This window comes from Marmota marmota, unplaced genomic scaffold (assembly GCF_001458135.2).
Source record: "Marmota marmota marmota unplaced genomic scaffold, marMar, whole genome shotgun sequence".
Classification (NCBI taxonomy): Eukaryota; Metazoa; Chordata; class Mammalia; order Rodentia; family Sciuridae; genus Marmota; species Marmota marmota.
The window spans coordinates 4,292,102-4,313,228 of NW_025999977.1; the positions used below are offsets into that span (position 1 = coordinate 4,292,102).

Sequence of the window (21,127 nt, forward strand, 5' to 3'; positions counted from 1 at the left end):
CAGCAAAGTGAAAAATTTAAAGACAATAAAAAAACTTCAAGTCCTGGAAAGGAAGAAAGTGTGTATGTATGGTTCATATATATTGAATGAAATCAATAAATCTTAAAAAAAAGTTTAAATAATAATTTTTGATATGCTTGCAAAATATAATGCAAATATTTCTTAAAAAATCAGCAGACAATCTAAAGATATTATTTAATTTTGCTATTATAAAGGGAAAAAATCATTATTAGAATGAAAATGAAATTATACTTTTCAAGTCACTGGAAAATTAGACAAAATAGCAAAGAAGCGTTGAAAATGAAAATATTAATTTATATCAAAAATTTAAACAAAATTTAAATTTAATAAAAGGTGACAAGATTATTTTATATTCTTTAAAAGTATATTCTATCCAGGCATGGTGGCACATGCCTGTAATCTCAGCAGTGGCTCAGGAGGCTGAGGCAGGAGGATCAAAGCCAGCCTCAGCAAAAAGGGAGGTGCTAAGCAACTCAGTGAGTCCCTGTCTCTAAATAAAATACAAAATAGGGCTAGGGATGTGGCTCAGTGGTCAAGTGGCCCTGAGTTCAATCCCCAGTACCAAAAAAAAAAAAAAAGTCATTCCCTAATAAAAATGCAAATGAGCTAAATAATATGGTATAAATAATAAAGCATTATGTTGGAAATTCAAATAAAATAGTCATGGTAGAAAACTTCAAAATGTCTACCTTTACAGACCACATAAATAAAAATATAAAATCTCTGAAAATTTAATATATTTCTTATATGAAACTTTCTACTCATCAGGGCACAGATATTTATTATTTCTAACATCTTTGGACAACAGATAAAATTTGGTCATTTAATAATTTATCAATAAAAACTAATAAATAAAAAAACCTAAAATGATCTAAACCATATTCTCTGAAGAAATTCAATGACTCTAGAAATTGAGAAAAGAATAAACAAAAATTACATGGAAATGGTGAAACACCTTCCTAAATCATTCTAAATCAAGGAGAATATTCTGAATGCAAACTATTTAGAAATTAACAACAATGAGAACAGGACATTTCAGGACAGGTGAGATTCAACAACCACGTTCAGATCTAATGTACAATTTGTAATCATATATAGTTTTGATTATTAATAAAGAAGAAAATATAATGAATAAAATCCCATCTCAAAAATATAAGAAAAGAAAAGCTATAAGAAGCACAAGGAAGGAATTATTAATAGCAGAAGAATAAAATAATAAATCACAGAATTTCTAAAAGTACACAAAACAGAAACAAAGTATAAATTTTAGAAACAAATCATTAGGTAATTAGGATAAGTATCAGAATTCATGAAATGTTTTATTACAACAGTGGGACAAGAAACATATCTATAAAACCAATCATTTCCCTCAGTATTTCTTAAGCTTTTTCTCGGATGGTGGCGTCACAGGCTGCTTCTGATACAAACCACATCCTCTCTCCATAGAAACCCAGTGACATGATTATTTCAGTAAATCACTGTATAGAATTTAATAGAAGCCCATGGACCACACAATGTGAGTTCACTGCTCTAGTGAACAATCCAGACAATAAAGCAGAAAAATATTCCATTCACAATGGAAGCAAACTTTAAAATGCCTGGGAATAAAGTTAACAACCATTGTATGAAATTGACCTTCAGGACAAAACCGGACTGAGGGGCACAAAAGAAAAAGTGGTATGTCCTGAAGTAAGAGAATAAGCAGATATAATAAAAGTGCAGAGTCATTGTGGCTGAGATTAATCTGTACTTTTCATACAATTCAAATAAAAATCCCAAGGACATTTTGGAACATAAAAAAGTATTTAAAATGCACATGGTTGGAAAAATCCACTAAAGACCAAGGAGATTTTTGCCCAATATTAGAATTGAGAAGAAACTGGCCCTCCAGATGTTAAAACTAATCAAAACAATGTGATCTGAGTAGAGAAATAGAAAAAGAACAGAATAGCAATAGAATAGAAAACCTACCAATGGACCTAAATCTAGCAAAGAGTTTAATTTTTTAGTAAAATGATTGGTTAAAAACTATTCCACAATGGTGTTGGAAAAACTGGCAAATCACTTGGGGATAAAAGTTGGATGTTGGCCTTGAACCTTATATCATAAATATATTCTTAATGAAGTAATGATTTAAATGAAAACAAATTAAGAATACCTAAAAAGATATTCCTAAAAAGAACAAATGCAACACAATCTCAATTATGGTAAAAACTTATAAAGTTTCTGAATAATATATACAAAACAGAATTCAGATATGCATGAAAAAACTACATCATAACCAAGTATAGCCAGAAATATAAGAATAATCCAATATTTTAAAATATTTTTAATGAATTTCACTGTTCTAGTAGATAAAAGAAAAAATTACAACCATGTTAATATGACAAAGTACACATGGATTCATGTTTTTTGCCCATAGTTTTTATTGATGCATTATAATTATACACAATGGTGAGACTTGTGGTTACACATTTTACATGCTCATGCTATAACAATGTAATTTGATCACTATCATTCCTCAGTATTACCTCTTATTCCTGATTTCTTTTAAATAGATTATTGGACTTCCTGGACATGTTCTCATTTCCAAATGATTAAACATTTAAAGTATTTCAGTTAATGTCAAAAATAAGACTATTCTTGGAGTTTTCGGGGAATCATATGAAGAAGCTAACACTATACTCTTTTATTCTACTAGTGCATAAATTAGCATTATCTACTCTTATGCTAATGAAATGACCTACACATTTTGTTACCATTTGTCAATTGTTTAAACTGAGGAAGCTAAAAATTCTTGGAAGAGCAGCATGAGATGAATCAAAGTGCACGAACTGGACAAATTTAGAATCCAGAAATCAGGACACTAGTTCTGCCATTTACTAGTTCTTTAGCCTCAGCAAGTTATCTAAATTCATTGAACCTCAAGGTGCAATGAATATAGTGTGCTTGCTACTTGCCTATGTCTCTGACTGACTACCAAAAAACCATTGGTTAAAATAAAAAACAACTGTGGAAAGACTTCAAAATGTTCACAAGGCTGGTGGATTGGGGAAGTCATTAAAACCTGAAGAAATGAAGGTGAGTTCCATAGTGTTTTCCTCTCTTTTCTCTTATAGTCTTAACCGGAAGGTGGGTCTTAGTCACATGGCAGTGGCTGAGATGTTGCCTTTCTAGGCCAAGAAAATCCCCATATTTCTGGGAACCCTTGGGAAAATGGCCCCTTATGTGGGGAAAATCTCCATCTTTCTCTCTTTTTTTATTCCTGTCTTTCCCAAGGAAGCCTCAGTGGAGAACTATATGTTCAGTGTAGGTGGCCAAGACTCCAACAGAAACCAGGTCTTTCTTGCTAGAGGATTTGGAAAATCAGTTCCCCTGGGCCATTTAGTGTGCGGAGGGATCCTAGAGAGGGTGAGTTGACAGGGATCCCCCAATTCGAATCTGTGTTAGTCCCAGGCTCTTCCCCCCAATGCACATGCGCAGTTTTAGACTCTGGACAGATCCAAGAGTTCAGTAGAGTCTTTGAAAATTGAGCTGAAAACATTGAAACCAGCAGCCACCGAAGAGATAGAATTTGTGGTCTGAACCTAACCAGTATGATTGAATACGTCAGAAAAAAAAAATCAACATTTTCCGAGGATTTGAACAGGATCCTAAATCTAAACAACATGAAATTCAAAAATTTCGGGTTATACTCTAAAATTACTCAACATACAAAACACCTAGAAAATATGATCAACTCTCAAGAGAAAAGAATTTTTAAAAGAGAAAAGATAATTTGATGGAATTATAACACAGACTTTAAAACTGTATTCCATGAGATCACAGTACACACACTTGAAAAAACAGAAAGATTGAAATTTTCTAGCCGAGAAATAAAATCTTCAAAAAGAACCAAATGTAAATTTTAGAACTGAAAAAACAAAATATCTGTAACAAAAAAAAATTAAGTTGGTGGGCTCAATAGCTGGAGGAATATGACAGAGGAAAGAGTGAACTTGAGGATTGGTCATCAGAAATTACCCAATTTGATGAACAGAAAAAAAAAAAATAGAAGAAATGAGCAGAATTTCAGGAGCATGTGGGACCAAATCTAAAGGTCTAACATTTTTTTGAGTCATTGAGGATCCAGGAAGAGGGGAAAAATGATTGATATAGAAGAAATACTTGAAAAGTAATGGCTGCAAACTTCCCAAATTGGAGGAAAAATACAAGTTTATAGATCCAAGAAGCTCAGCGAGCCAAAACTGGATAAACTCAAAATCATGCTATGACCCATCAAAATCAAATTGCTGAGAACTAAAGATAAAGAAGAAATCTTAAAAGCAGAGAAAAACTATATTTTATATAAAACTATGATTTGAATGACCAATGGTCATATCAGAAATTATAAGAAATGATACATAAAGTGCTTTATTAGGCAGATATCACAAATGGTATCATTATTTTAATTATAGTTTGTTTACTACATCTTAACACACTACATTCATTTTTTCAATCTATTCAACTTTCCCATAGTTTTCCACTATGCATGTATTTTTTAAATTATTTTATTTGTTGTTATTTTTTTTAACCTGGAAAGCTGGGGATCAAACCCAGTGCCTCACACATGCTAGGCAAGTGCTCTGCCACTGAGCCACAATCCTGCCTCCACTATGCATATTTGATCCCAAGAATTGTATGCAAATACATCTTGGCTATTATTTCTTTTAATTTAACCCAGATCTTTTGCTCTTGTTGAAATGAGTCTTGGCTAATTCATGCATTGTATTTAAACAAGTTTTTAAAAAAATCTCTAAGTTTCTTCAAAGATTACACAGATTAAATGGATCTTTTACTGTCTTATGGAGACATGGTGAAGATCAAATGAAATATACAGAAAAATGTACAGATTTCAGTGCCCAACTAAGACACTGTGAGTCATGTAAATCACAGACAGTAATAGCCTGGAAAGCCTCATTCTTTTGGACAGTCTCCTAAGAAGGCGTTTTAGAGAGCTCTCTTGCCCACACCTCTAGGTTGATAAGGTTAGATGAGCGCCAGTAAACCTCCCTGGGTTCTGCCAGCTGAGCCACGGTCAATCCAAGCAGTGGCCATGTGAAGCTCAGTCTTTAACAAGGAATCCCTGGCTGTTGTTGGGTGTGCTTTTGGCCTGTATTAAATACCGTTTCCAGCAAAGTACAGATTCTAAACTCTGCATCTCTTTGGCACAGGAAACATGCAGTTGTGACATTAAGGTAAAAAAAAATTTCAAGTAGTTTCAGAGGATGACAAATTTCAACAAACACAACAAGCCAAAATGGATCAGAAAGCCCAGACATTCTGATAGTGTTTATAAATCCCTAACCCCCCTGTGATGATTCCCAGCTTCCCAGAGGCTGCAAGCAGGAGCATACAAATGATCCGGGAGCTTGCTCTCTCTCTCTGCCAAAGGCGTATACATGGAACAACAGCCTGAAGCTACATTGCGATGCCCCGGGTTGGAGCCGAGTGAAGAACTCACACAAGTGAGATCTAATATGGGTTTTGACCTGATAAATATGGATATCCCCTTGCAAAGAAGGTCAGCACCCATTGGCAAGTATTAGCTTTAGAATTACCAATTATCCAAGTAGAAGAGGAGTGGGCAACTAAAGCAGTGACAGCTGATTTAAAGAGCCATTCGTAGTTCTCTGTACCACGTGAGTGTACTCAAACACAAATGCTCCACCTTGAGACAAGCAGAGACTACTGGCAGAATCAACCAGGTCTTTCCTGTGTTTAGTTCCCCATCTCTGAATCAAAGACATCCCTGCATACCTTTATGACTAAAGGCATCATAGAAACACCGAGTAAGACTTGGGAGTCTTGCAGATGGCTAGAGACATTCAGATTTTCAAAATTCTTGGCCAATCCTAAAGGAAAGCCACGCAGGCTACTTGGGTTTTTGATTCTCTGTTTAACAGAAGGCTGCGGGGTAAAAAAGAATGTGGAGCCTTTTAAAAAACAGGGTTTCTGCTTATTGCAATAGCATCCATGCATATAAGAAGGAACAGAATTTGAAAACGTCTAGATGGGAAACAAAGGCACGGAGAAAAGTGGGAACTAGCTTAGATCTGCTGATCTGAGCCAAAAATCTGATTCCACCCTGTAAACTCTGTCCTCATTTCTGTAAGAATGTGGTAGCAGGAAGTTTTCCTGCCCTCCCTCTACTTTCTGCCATGGTTTAGATAGGTTTGAGTGTGTCCTCCAAAGGTTCACATGCCTGCAGCTTGGTCCTCAGCAGGGCAATGTGGGGAGGAGCTGTCTAGTGGAAGGTAATTAGGTCAATGGGGGCACCCCCCCTCGGAAGAGATTAAAGAGGCTCTTGCAGGACGACCTAGGTTGGCTCCTGCATGAGTAAGTCCTTAAAGAAGAGTCAGCTTGGCCCTCAACTGTTTCTGGCTTCCATCTCATCTTGTGATCTCTCCTTCTTGAATATACTCCCACTGTGATGCCATCAATCATGTTAGATGTAGACAGAAGGCCCTCCCCAGGGCTGAGCAGATACTGGTGCCACGTTCCTGAATCTCCAGAAATGTGAATGAAAGAAACAACTTTTCTCTATAAGTACCCAGACTCAGGTATGTATGTATGTATGTATGTATGTATGTATGTATGTATTTATTTACTGTTGATGGACCTTTATTTTAGTCATTTGTTTGAGAATCAAACTCAGTGCCTCACACATGCTAGGCAAGTGCTCTACCACTGAGCCACAACCCCATCCCCAGGTATTTTGTTAATAGCAACAAAACATGAACTGAAACACTCGCCCTTCTTCCTTTCCTTTTTCCTATTTGTACACATAAAAATCTGCCAATAATCCCACAAGTGTCCCCAACAGTGCCTCCTCATATGGATTTTATCACTTTTTAAAACTTGTGTAGTGTCATTAGTGTAATACAGTTATTCTCTCTCCTCTCCAGTATACCATCCTAACTATCAAAAAAATGACTTGTCCTTGCTATTGTTAGTCTTCATCTTTAAGTAAAATGTGGTTAAATCCAAGAGTATCTTTTTTTAAGCTGGGTCTAACTACTCCTTTTATGTGAACATTTTTTTCCTTACCCGATTCAAATTTTCTTTTATGTTTTTAGTATCATAAACCCTCCCTTTCCATTCTCTTCCTTGGAAATTACCTATGATAATATTTCAAGCTCTTGCTTCTCTTATGGTACACTCATCATATCTCTGAAACCCTAATCCAAAAAACAAATTAAAGGATGTATAGCCTCCCAAGAATTCGGTTTGCTAACATTTTGCTCCAAGTTAGCAAACTGAATTACCAAACGTAATATTTATCTTAATATGATTTAGTCACTGATAAAATTTCAACATTAAAAAATTCTGTCAAAAACCACAAGAGAGTAAAATAGCAGAAGGATCCAGATACAAAGTTCAAGGCTTCAGTTAAAATGAGAGAGAGAGCCATTAGATTAAAATGATCAACAGGCTAAGGCACCAGAGTACAAATCCTAGTGCTACTTAGGAACATGGGGTTTCTAAAGACAGAGCTGAGAAGGATTCTTACCTGTCCTCTGTTAGTTTCATTAAGGTTGTTCCTCGAGTAGAGAAGACAATGAAAGACATTCTTAGCTGGGGGCTGGAAAGGGAAAGAAATTCCATTAAGGCAGACAGAAAAGACCATAGCACACCCTTCCTTTCCATCAAGGTTTCTGACCCATTCTTCTCTTTGAATCATGGCTGCCAGAGCTGAGGACCTATAAGCATTTAACCAGCACTCATCTTGAAGCTGTGAACAAACCAAAGCGGTGGTGACCTGCTGTGTATTTCTGGAAGCCACTTCTGATTGGACACTATTGCTCAGTGAATGGATTACAAGAAAGAAAGACAAAGTCCATCACTACCCTGGGCTGTCTGAAGCATGACCCTGAGAGACTGGTCTGCAAGGTGTCGACAGGTTCAGAAATTCTGGCAGACAAAGTCTGACTGTGTCCCCACAGTAGCCTGGTGGATCCTGTAATGAAGAGACTGTCTCAGATTGTAGCCGTTTGATGCCACCATCTGTTAACCTCATACCGTGACCTTCCTTTGATCTAAAAGTGACATCATCACCAACTTTTAATTTCTCGTTAGCCTCCCAAGGAGGTTATCTCATAAGGAGAGAATGAATTGACTGGCTGCAGGTTCTCTCTTCCACTTGGTATGTCTCATTCTCTTGTTCTTTTTTTTTTTTTTGGTAGGGGGGATTGAACCTAGGGTCACTTCAACACTGAGCTACATCTCCCATCCTTTTTATTTTTAATTTTTCCCACATTTTTAGTTGGTTGCATTATAGCTATACATAGTGACGGGATTTGTTGTTACATATTAATACATGCACACAATACAAAATATAACAACATAATTAGGTCAATATCACTTCCCAGCACTTCCCACCTCCCACCCCTAGGACCCTTTCCTTCACTGATCTCCTTTTGATTTTCATGAGATCTGCCACCATCTTTCTTTTCCTTTTTCCTCTTTAGCTTCCACATATGAGAGAAAATATATGACCTTTAACCTTCTGAGTGTGGCTTATTTCACTTAACATAGTGGTCTCTAGTTCCATCCATTTTCTTGAAAATGACATAATCTCATTTTTCCTTGTGGCTGAATAAAACTTCACTGAGTATAATGCTATATTTTCTTTATCCATTCATCTGTTGGTAGACACATAGTCTAGTCCATTTTATTTTGATTTTGGGGGAGTTACCAGGGATTGAACTCAGGGGCACTTGACCACTGAGCCACATCTCCAGCCATATTTTGTATTTTATTTAGAGTCAGGTTTTCACTAAGTTGCTTAAGGCTTCACTAAGTTGCTGAGGCTGGCCTTGAACCTGTGATCCTCCTGCCTTAGTCTCCCATAGGTGTCATTCTTAATGAACAAATTGACATTGTTTTTATATGGCAATGTTCAGGAGCATTGTCAATGTAAAATTCATACTCTGGGAGACAGAACAACTCTCAGCTGAAGACAAACATACTTCCCACTCTGCAAGAATTCCAGACTGTAGAGGGTTTGGCAAAGCAATTCCATCCTGTGGGCTCCCTCTGGGTGACCAAATAGTGCATCCAGAAGAGCATCAAACTATGTCTTCACTAGATAATAGCCTCCCACACCTGATCTGGTGCTAATAGTTTCCACTTTCCAAAACGTTTCTCAAGCCTGTGGTTTTTCCTTTTCTTAGCTTAGGACCTTGACCTCAATCACCTGACCACTGCAGTTCCTTCATAGCTCATGTCCTTGCTTAGCATCATTCATTGCTCCAATTAATTCTTCACACTTATCTCCCAATTATTTTCCAGATCTTGTCACCTATCTGCTTTAAAACTCTAATGGTTCCTACTGTTTCCAGGATAGAGTCTACATTATTTCTACATATCTGACACATCTCTAGAAACCCTTAGCATGGTGTTTAGTTCTTGGTAGGAGCCTAAGTAGTACATGGTGAATTGAATACTGGTCTCTCGAAACTAACTTCAGTTCTCTGCCCTGATCCTGTGCTACCTGCTACCACCTCACCATTGGTTGGGCAGCAGGACACCATGTTATAAATGATAATTATAATCATGATGATGGTAGTAATATAATAGGGCCAATCTCAACAAGTTCTTACTATGTGCCACACACTATCATGATTTGGCTGTATGATCTCATTAAGCTTGGAACAACTTTATGGGATTGGCACTATTGTTATTCATCATTTCCATAAAGGGAAACTGAGGCTCTGAAAGATTAAAAACTATTTTCCTCAGGTTCCACAGTGGGTGAACGGTGGAGCTGGGGCTTGGAAGCTCTGATTCTAGAATTTGGGCTCTTAACTACTCTATTATACTGCCTTCGCTGCTACTGAGTTTGGCTCTGAAAAGGTTGGATTTGATGTCTTGGACACAACTGGTGTATGAGTCTAGGCTGGAGACAATTTAACTTTGTGAGTTATTGGGACACTGTTATGATGTGGCAAAGTTGTTCAGAGACAGTATCTACAGTGAGAATGGAGATGAGCCAAATAACGGACCAACGCCAACACTGAAGGGCTAATCAGGAGATTTGTTGTCATTGATTTTGCGGGGAACAAGAAGCAAGAAAGGTTAGTTTATGTCTGTAGACTGCGAGGAAGGAGAGGAAGGAGCCAGGGAAAAGTAGAGGAAGATACAAAAGTGAAACAAGGACCCACAGGAGACTAGAGATAATGGTATTAAGTGGGACCAAAATGGAGAGATTGTCTACAAGGGGTTGCTTGGTTCTCAGACACTGGTGGGAAAGACGTGCAAGCATCTTCTAAGGAGTAAGATTGGAACTTGAGGTCATCATTCCGTTTACTCTTCTCTGGGTCCTTAATGAGGTAGACTCTTTTCTGATAATGAGGGGTATGAGGTATAGTTTGGGAATTTCCATTTTGAAGAAAGTGGTGCAGAACTAGAATCATTATTAAGAAGATGGGAGGGGTGCGGATCAAGATAAATAAAAGGACTTGAAATATTAAGGATTCCATTGATGTCAGTCATTGTTAATGAATGCATCTTCCCCATGCAGTATCAATGTCTTAGACTATTCTTTAAAATGAATAAATAAAAATCATCCTTTATTCACTTATTTGAAAATACTGATTGAGCATGTATATGCTACTGGGTCTGCCACAGTCACAGGCACTTGGGCTCCAGCAGACAACAAAATACCATCCCTGCCTCATGGGGTTTCCATGATGGTAATACCTTAGTGTCAGACTTTGAGGGGGCCATAACCAAGGAGGACAGAGGTGACAGACAGCCAGAGGAAAGTGGCTCATGGTCTGGATTAAGTCACACCAACTTCTCTGGTCCTTAGTTATTCATTTATAAAGCAAGGGGAATGGATTAGTCCCTCCTTCCTTCCCCTTCTTTGGACTTTAAGATAGTGAAGAGACAGGGACAGCTGCAGGAGAGATGTGTGCCCACTCTAAGCCAGGTGCTGGGTTAGTAAGTTTGCACACAGTTTCTTTTGATAATCTCCACATGGAAATCAGGGGTCAGCTAAGGTAAGTAGACTGCTATGGTTGCATAATGGAGCTTGGATTCAAACCCACATCTGCCTAACCTCAAAGCCTGTCCCACTGGACTTCTCTGCTTCAGAGGGAGTAGAAATTGAGGGAAAAAAATGGAGGCAGAGCACATACTTTCAAATGTCTGGAGACAGATGTGTTTTAAGACACTCCAAAGGACCAATGAGTGAGAGTGCAGGAAAGGACATTTTGGCTCAATGACAAAAAGACTTTTCTGAAAACTGAAATTGTCCAGCTACTGGATTGTTTGCTTCAACAGGCAGTAGTTTCTCTCCAGAGCTATTCAAAATACGGGTTGCTGAAGGCCTCCTAAGACAGATTGGGAAGTTGTTCTTCCCAATTCTAAGTCTCAATGATCCTATTACATATTTTGCAATACCACTCATATGTTGCTTCTCTCTTTTCCCTGTATTTTTACTCCCATCCCTCCCTTTAGCATTTGTTTTCCCCAAATCATCAGAGTCTAAATGACTCCTGCTGCAGCTTCCAATTTTGGGCATTGAGGACAGGCCACTTCCTAATCCATTCCTTCTAATTAGGCAGTTAGGTATGTGTTGATCCATAACTGAATTTGGGAGAAGCATGTCTGTCACTACCTAGGCTCAAAGGATAACCTGTATTCCGAGATAAAGAATAGAATACAACCACAGAACTGCAACTTGTGTTATCCCTTGGAGGCTACACCAGGGAGAGTGAAATGTGACTCATGGGCACCATACTTAATAGAAAGCAGCACCTCGAGGACTCCCCCAATATTTAACTTGACCAGGTTTAAACCTATCTGGGAGAGTGGTGTAGAGGATGCTCAGAAAATTGTACCTGAGAGGGTACATGGCTGGTGCGAGCAACCATGACAATTTACCCAGGACTAAGGTGTGTTCCAGGGAGACTCTTGGTTTGAAAAACAGGAAGCTGTGGACAAACTGAGATAAGTAGTTTACACCTGATACACCCTACATACAAGTCTGCTAGAATGTGCCCACTCTTCCTGCATGATGCACTGTATAGAAAGAATGTTAATGATCCTTTAACAAGCATACATTATTCAACAACAGAGGAAAAAAACATTAAAATTTTTGGTTTTATATTTAAATCTGGCTCTTCCTGACAACACTAAGCCAAAGTTACTCTAATACATGGCATGGATCAAAACAAATTGTCCCTGATCCAAGACTTGGTAGTTCACCTTTGTCAAAAAGCATCCCCAAAGTGGTTAGGAATTTGCACAACAACATGATAGACTGGTTTTACTCATGGCAGAGAACTATAAGAGAAGTCAAAGCACTGCATTTCTCACCTGATGAATTTATGAGCCAGCTGTTCCACAAAGTAGTAGATCTCATTCCAGTGATGAAGCACGCTTCCTGACCTAGGAAGACAGAACAGGTATTGTTGACTCAGGAATTCATTTGTCTTCATCTCATGCTATTTCTCTTCATATTCTATCATTTTACATTTGACTTATCCATTAGCAGGGCTCACTATCTTGGTAACTTTGGAAATTATCCGAAAGGAGGTTTAGACTCCTGTTAGAGTTCTTAACATTTTTGTTCAAGAACTCTCCCAACTCCATCTCCACCATCCCCACTGCTACTCCACATACTGATGTGTTTTTCATACATGCACTGAAAAATACACAACCACACAGAAACACTGATTCATAGGTCAGTTCCAAATCTTTGCAAAATGGTCATTTTTGTGCTATTTAAATTATTTCTCTGCTGGCAGAAGAGAAGTTATTCCAGTTCTTTTAAGTGAAATCAACATAGAGAAAACAAAGATACACAAACTCCCAAGAGTCCAACTTCATTTGTAAATATAGATGTGAAATCCTTAAATAAAATATTAGCAAGGAATCAAAAAAATCATTAATTAACTGGTAGAGTTCTTTTCAGGAAGGTACAGACAGTCAAACGTTTAAGGAAATCTAATGTGATTCCTCATATTGTAAACAACAACAACAAAAAAAACACTCTTATTCTGCTTTTTATTATATTAAAAAGGAATTCTCTTGCTGAAAAGAGGGAATTTGTTTTTCCAGAACATTTGGAATCACAGGATTTTAGATATGGGAAGGATCTTCTTTAGTTCCTAAATCTGACTACTGTTTCACTATTATCATGACCTACCACTTCAATTTAGCTCCTATGTGTTTTCTTTCTTTTTTGTGGGGGTGGGGACATGAGGCGGTACTGGGGATTGAACTCAGGCACTTGACCACTGAGAACACTGAGCCACATCCCCAGCCCTATTTTGCATTTTATTTAGAGACAAAGTCTCACGGAGTTGCTTAGTGCCTTGCTTTTGTTGAGGCTGGCTTTGAAGTCATGATCCTCCTGTTTCAGCCTCCGCAGCCACTGGGGTTACAGGTGTGCACCACCGTGTCCTGCTCCCATGTGTTTTCTGCAGGGCTTGTATTCATTCTGCTACAGTGAGTTCATATTAGCTTTTTCTCTTCAAACCCACTCCTTCCTATTGCTGAGATGCTTCTTCCTTTCACCTACTGGTCTGTGTCAGCTGAGCCCTAAATCTCTGCCTGCTATCTAATAATTGCTGAGTTCAGACTTTGCTTCTGTTACTGTATTTCAAACCTTTCCCATTAGGTTTTGATTACTTTTTTTGTACTCATCTATTTGCAATATTAGTTTCTACAGAGTTACTTGTTGCTATGTTTTCCTTGTCTCAAACTATTTTATAGACATTTAAGAGGAATATGGGCAAAGTAGATTTTACGTCCTTCTTCCCAGGATACAGTATTCCTAAGAATTCTTATTTTGATTGACTCTGGATCTCTATGAAGAGTATGATTTTTCTCTGTCTCATATCCAGAAATGAGAAATTTTTTTTTCTACATGAAAAAAGTGACACAGTATGTTATGGTCATATAATTAAAGACTCCATATGCTAAGGATGCCTCACTTTCCCCAAGTTTACCTATAATTTCAATTCTAGGGAAAATACTGAAAAAAAAATTTGTGAAACTTAAAAACTGATTGTAAAATGAAATGAAAATCAAAAGTCGAAAACTATTCAAGATGATGCTGAAAAAGAAGAACAAGGGGAGAGGGATTTCCCTATCAAATATAACGACCCCTGTATACCTGGCATAGAACATCCCAGAGAGTGAATGCATCAGCATAGGCAGCCTGCTGGAGTTCAGATCTGGGATTCCCCCAAAGGTCCAAGTGTTGAAGACTGGCCCTCAACTTGGTGCTACTGGGAGGGGGGGTAGAAACTTTAAGAGTTGGGGTCTAGTGGGAGGTATTAGGTTGCCAGGGACATGCCCTAGAAGAGGCTGGGTATGCCCTAGAAGAGGACTGCCAGACCCCAGCCTCTTCCTCCTCTCTCTTTGCTTCCTGGCCACCTGAGGTGAACAGCTTCATCCACCCCTTACTCCTGCCATGATATGCTGCCACACCACTGGTCCAAAAGGAAGGAGTCCTGACAATGGGCTGAGATCTCCAACACTGAACCAAAATAAACCTTTTCTCTTTATAAGCTGATTTTCTCAGGTATTTGTTACAGAAACAGAAAGCTGACTGACAGAGCTCAAATCTCAACCTATGTGAGCTACAGAGGAAGAGAGACAATTCAGATTTAGGAGGGAGAATAAATCCTCTGGCACAAGATCTCGTGACAAACAGTTTTCTTTAAAATTAAAAAAAAAAAAGTTAAATTGCTATTTCTTACCAAATGTAACCCTAGATATATTTTAAATCTAATGGAAAAAACACAATTTTTTTAAACCTGTGAGAATTATTAATGATTCTTATGCCCTCAGATCAGTACAGGGGTTCTCAAAGTAGGTATGGAAAATTAAAAATCATTTCTTAATAAAAGCATTATGTAGTTTACTCTAAACACTACATTTCTGAATGATAAAAGATATCATAAACATGTTAAAAGACAAGAAAATAATGAAAGATGTTTGCAATGATTATGTAAAACAAAAGATGGGAAATCAACATTTGAAAAATATTCAACTCCTCTAGTAAACATAGAAATGCATAAACAATTGTGAAATACCGCTTTACACCATTCAGATTTGGAAAATGTCTGACAATATTTGTGTTGGTGAGAAAATGGAATCCTCTTATATTGCTGATAGACATGGGAATTGATGGAACTGCTTTGGAGAGCCATTTGGGAATGCGTAGTGTGGTTCAAAGTAAGCATTTCCTAAGACCAGGATTATCATTTGTGGAAACAAGGAACGTGCAGAAGGATTTTGTGTAATAAGGATGGTGACTGCTGCATTGTTTGCCACAGAAAAGTGTTATAAATAACCCCAACTTTAGGAGGTAAGAATGCTGGGAATTGGACTCAGGATATCACACATGCTAGGAAAGTGCTCTTCTGCTGAGCTTCACCCCCAGCCCTTTAAAAAAATTATCTTGAAACAGGCTCTTGCCAAATTGCCTAGGCTGGCCATGAATTTGTGATCCTCCTGGCTCAGCCACCTGAGTAGCTGGGATTACAGGCATTACAAATGACCTCAATATCCATCAACATGTAATCTGTGAACACACACACACACACACACACTGCATATTTCTTTAAAAAAAAAACCCACTAAAATAAATGTGAAAATCTGTTAATAGTTACTTATTTTATATAGAGAACTCATGAATATTTATTAAATTTTTATTATTTTTTTAAGAACATAGATTGGCCATGCATAGTGGTGCACACCTGTAATCTCAGCAGCTCAGGAGGCTGAGGCAGGAGGATTGCAAGTTCAAGGCCAGCCTCAGTAACTTAGTGAGGCCCTAAGCAACTCAGTGAGACCCGTCTCTAATAAATATAAAAAAGGACTGGGGATGTGGCACAGTAGTTAAGCATCCCTGGGTTCAATCTACAGTACCAAAAAAAGAAAAAAAAAGAATATACATTGTTCTAGAATTTTACAAAAGACTCTGTAGACAATCAAAATCCTGGGTCCTTCCATATAAAGATAAGAGATATTCAATAAAATTCTATTTTTATGAACTGATTTTAAACCCTACTTCGTCTAATTTGAGATAGTATTTGGTATAACCAGCAGCAACAGGGGAATTATACCGAGGATTTCATATTTCTCAAGTTGCAAACATAATTTATTGCCTAGCACTATTATTGGGCTGCCCAACAGGCACAGATGCATAAGAAATAGTGCTTTCTCTCTAAGAACTCAATGTGGAACGGGGGATACAGATAAATTAAAATGTCACATGTCATGACAAGTATTATTGAGGTCTGTGCTTTTGAAACAAAGAAAAGGGAATGGCTTGCTTGTCTATGCAGGCTCTGAGGAGGGGACGGTCTTTGACCTGGATCTGGAAGGATGGCTAGAGTTGGGGAAGACAAGGGAGAAAGAGCACCCTCATGAAACACTGAAGTAGGCCAGGCCAGGCTGTGCTGGGGAGGATGGAGCAGATTCATGTGGCAGCACCATAGGGCCCATGGAGGATGGGGTGAGGCGTTGGGGAGAAGGGGCAGGGGTCAGGATGAGCAAGAGGTACAGCAATCTCTTTTGTTGGTTCCCTTCTTGCAGCCTTTGTACCGTCTGTTTGGGACAATCTTGTCCCCACTAGCAAACTCCTACTCGTTGTCTAAGACTCAGCTTGGTGCCACCTGTTGCTTTTGACCAACAGAGAGGGACTCATTGAGCCTGCCTCAGGTTCCCGGGGCACCATGTGCTGTCACCACTGTCTGGTAGTCAATCATGATCATATTTTTCCTCAAGCTCCTAAATCTCATGGATGCCTCTATTCTCATGGAAGCCTCCTGGTCCTCTACCAACCTGTTGGCCAACAAGTGAAATCACCTTGGCTTGAATAAGCAACCTGGGTTTGGGATTCAGATGGCTCCACACAATTCCTGTGACCCTGTGTGAAACTAAGGAGCTTTCCCATTGCTCCATGGTGACTGGGTCTGCCTGACCATCAACAGTGGCTTCAATAAACAATGGCTGCTGGGAGTCTCCAAAGAGCTCACCAGAAAAGCACATCTTTGCCTCGGGCTTTTAAAGCATTGGAAACCATTTCATCCGGACCTCAGCCATCCTCTTGAACAGGATTCCCTTGTATGCTTTGAATCTCTAAGACTGGGTCCTGGAGGCTCTTCTTTAGCCATTGGGTAGATGCTCTGGCCCTGGGAATGTTAGGTGAGGTTCTAGCAGGTGAGTGGCCCCACAATGTCCATGTGCCTTAGAAGAGGCTGCACATGACCGTCTAGCAGTCATAGTCAAATCCAGAATCTACATCTCCTTTGCACAGGGCTTAAGAGATTTCCTTGAAGAAGATCCACACTTACTTCTGAAATGCAATGCTGTTTTTTGGTCTATATTAACAGAATTTGAAATTTGAGGAGTAGGGTAAGATGCCTAAGGATAAATGGGGAATCCCCATACCTCCTCTAACTGTGACTATTTCTTCACCAGTAGAGATATCTGCACTGAGGAAATTTTACTGGGAGGAACACAAATGAAATAGGAACTCAAACTAAAATCGGGACACTGTTCCCGCCTCCCTTCTTTGGATTATAATTTCTTAATTCTAAGGATTGGCCCTATTTTACAGCCCACAAATCAATTCACATTCCTTGATTTATTAAACAGGGTCACCTGAAGAAAAGGCACACTTTATTTTGTCTTAAAACATTTCATTTTCTACTCTCATGTATAACTAATTAAAACAAATTAAAAAATTTTAAAAAATATTTCATTTTCACTATTCTATTCAACTGACATGTAAAATTTATATGATTTTGAGATTCACTGGATTTGTTGATGCTAGGTAGAGAGACAGGTCCAAAGGACTATCCTGGGTGTTAATTTTTTTTTTTTTTTTAAATCTGGGGTCATCAAAACCCTTTCTTCTAATGGGCAGATGCCAAATTTTCTCAAGAAGAAAATGGAAGCTTTGACACAAACTGGGGGCCGGATGGTACTGACAGGCCCCTTTTTCCCACCTCATCCCTGCTAACAGCTGCCCAGTCAATGTTGAGGTTTGTTGTTTCGTATGTGTACATGTATATATAAGTGATCATTTCTTACATAATTAACTAAGCCTTCACCAAAATATATCCCCTTGTGCCATATTTGAGCTGTACAGTCCTCAAGCATCAAAGCTCATCATCTGACCCTCTAGCAAATACTCATGGGAACCCAGTAGAGTTCCTGCCCCTTTCCCAGGGTGATGCGCATGATGGGACTTTGTCTCAGTCTGAATTTTCTGCTGCATAATGCATGTCTCCCTTGCCTTTTGCCTTGTGAACGACTTTGTGGTTTGGAAACTGCCCCAGGGGCTATTCCCAGAATAATCAACTCTGGGTAATTCAGACCCTTGGCTTCTTCTCAACCCCAAGGATCTAAGTGGAGTCCTAGTCGCAGCTGGAAGAAGCCAGATATTGGTTGGAGAAATGAACGGCAGTGAGTGAATCCAATTCCAGATTCTCTCCACTTTACACTATATAAAACATCTCATTTATCATGCCAGCCTATTTAAGAGTTAATGATTTTAAATTCTAGCTATGGAGTCCCAATAATATATTCAGACGCTATGGCTTGCCCAGACGTTGTCGTCCCAAGCTGTTAGATAGAAACAAAAAATTCCTTCTGAGTCCAAATACAAATAAGACTCGAAAATGTTCCATTGGACTTAGTTGTGGATATTTTTCTTTCCAGAAATGCTTTTAACACATAATTGCTGAGTAAACTGCAGTTACAGAGAGTTACAGTGCCACGTTCTAGAAATCAGTGAATGTGAAAGGTCTCTGATTTTGGTGTCGTCAAATCCTAACTCATAAACAGTTCTAGTCCCTGAAGATTTCCACGTGTCTTCTGGATATCAGGAGGATGTGGAAGGTACAGGCTTCCTCTTGGGATTTTGGGCACTTGGTTAATATTCAATTCAATACTCCAGGTCAGAGTCCATACCCTCTCATGCTGATGTGCCTTTGCAGAAGAGCTCACTCACCACCTATGGAAGGGACAGTCACCAGTTCTCACTAGTGGTCTGAGGAGAGTCCCTGCTGGGGGCAGCGCCAGAGTTTCTTATTTTTGTTTTGCTATGCTCTCTCCAGTGTTTGGAACATGGTAAGAAGTTAAGAAAGTTTTGTGACATGGCACTCACTGTGTGTTCCCAGTGAGAAATTCTGCATGGAACCAGGCATTGCATTCAATTATTTCCAAGGGTCTAATATGCAAAAAGTAGGAGCAAAATAAGAACCCCAAATTTGGGCTGGGGATGTGGCTCAAGCGGTAATGCGCTCTCCTGGCATACGCGGGGTGCTGGGTTTGATCCTCAGCACCACATAAAAATAAAATAAAGATGTTGTGTCCACCGAAAACTGAAAAATAAATATTAAAAAAATTCTCTCTCTCTCTCTCTCTCTCTCTAAAAAAAAAAAAAGAACTCTAAATTTTATTCTGATTTGTTTTCTGGATTAAAAAAAATGCATTGTTCTGTGTTTATAAGAGTTCACAAGCCTCTCTGTGGTTTAGCACCTCAGAAAACACAGGCTCTTTCCATTAGCCACACCAGAGTCAGGACTAAATGGGCCAAACTGGCTTGAAATTGTCCCCCTTTCTTTTGCATATAGATTTGAATATAATAAAAGGGAAGAAGGCGGCTTATAGTTGCAACCATCAGCCAGAGTCTCTTAATCTAGAAAAGCAGAATAGCTCTAAGGGTGGAAATTATAAAACTGTCAGCCCCTGCTTTTCTTTAGCCTCACCCAGCTGAAGTCACTAATGACCTCAGTGAACCATACAGGTCCCCAGCCAACCTGGGAAGGCCATGGATATATCAGCAGCCTCACATGTCATTAAGTGGACCCACAATTAGTTCAGAGATGCTGCACCCACCTGCTAGTGTGCCCCTCTCCCCCGCTTCCTCCTTGGCCTCCTCCTTCCTGTGACCTCACACTGCACCCTAACTGGCTGGAACCGTAAGCCTGCCCACGCCTTCAGCCTTTGTCCTCCTGTTACTGTCTGGGGTCACAGCCAAACATCCCTTCTGCTCACAGAGGTTGAGCTTGACTTTTGTCTCCATTCCAACTTCTTTAGATACCAGCCCAGCCCCAAATCCAGTCCCCAAGTACTGTACTCTTGAGTTTGAGACCACCCATCCTGCTCTTTCCTGGGTTGTGGAGACCCCAGCCCAGGATGGCCAGCCCCGCCCTACTGATTTGAAAACAATGACTTCTAAACTGCAGAATGCAATCTACTTGTGAATTGGGAAATCAGTTTGGTGGGATATTGCCAACCTTAAAGAAGAATAATAATAAAATTGAAATATCAGAATATACTGCATGTAGAAACAAAAAGCAATGTTGCATGAAACTTTTGGTCAATTATGTGCATCACATATGTGCTGCATTAAGATGTAATGTGTATTTTTTTCCATGAGTCACATCAAAACAATATTATAACAAAATATCTGTTTCCTTTATCCCCACTCTACCTTTTCCAACACAAACACACACATGCACACACACACACACAAACACATAAACACACACAGCAGGAAAAGCCTAGAAACATTTCCTAATATCAACTATTGGTATTCTTGGTGCAAATTCAATATAAGAGAAGGATACCGGTCTTGGTGGCTCACACTTATAATCCCAGTGGCTCGGGAGGCTGAGGTAGGAGGATTGTGAGTTCAAAGCCAGCCTCAGCAAAAGTGCGGCACTAAACAACTCAGTGAGATCCTGTCCCTAAATAAAATACAAAATAGGGCTGAGTGCCCCTGAGTTCAAACCCTGGTACTCCCACCCCTCCAAAAAAAAACAAGAAAGACAGTAGAATGAATCTGACATTAATACCCTATCTACATATATGAGTACACGATTCATTGTGATTCTACATCATGTACAACCAGAAGAATGAGAAATTATACTCCATTTATGTATGGTGTGTCAAAGTACATTCTACTGTCATGTATAACTAATTGGAACAACAACAACAACAAAAAAAAAACACAGACAATGGGTTAGTTGCCCAGAAGATATTTCCCATAATGGAGTGCACAGCAGTGACTTATTTCTCACAC

At 38.9% G+C, this 21,127-nt stretch overlaps 1 protein-coding gene across 1 annotated transcript in view; it reads right to left on the bottom strand.

Annotated features, from left to right (window-relative positions):
• Positions 1–21,127, bottom strand: part of Antxr1 (ANTXR cell adhesion molecule 1) — a 170,201-nt gene that overhangs the window by 130,226 nt on the left and 18,848 nt on the right. Inside the window, exons 2-3 of the mRNA XM_015479371.2 lie at positions 12,388–12,459; positions 7,574–7,645 (exon numbers count right to left, since the gene is read on the bottom strand). Of these exons, the coding sequence (XP_015334857.2) occupies positions 7,574–7,645; positions 12,388–12,459 (144 nt within the window). The remainder of the gene's footprint in view (positions 1–7,573; positions 7,646–12,387; positions 12,460–21,127) is intronic.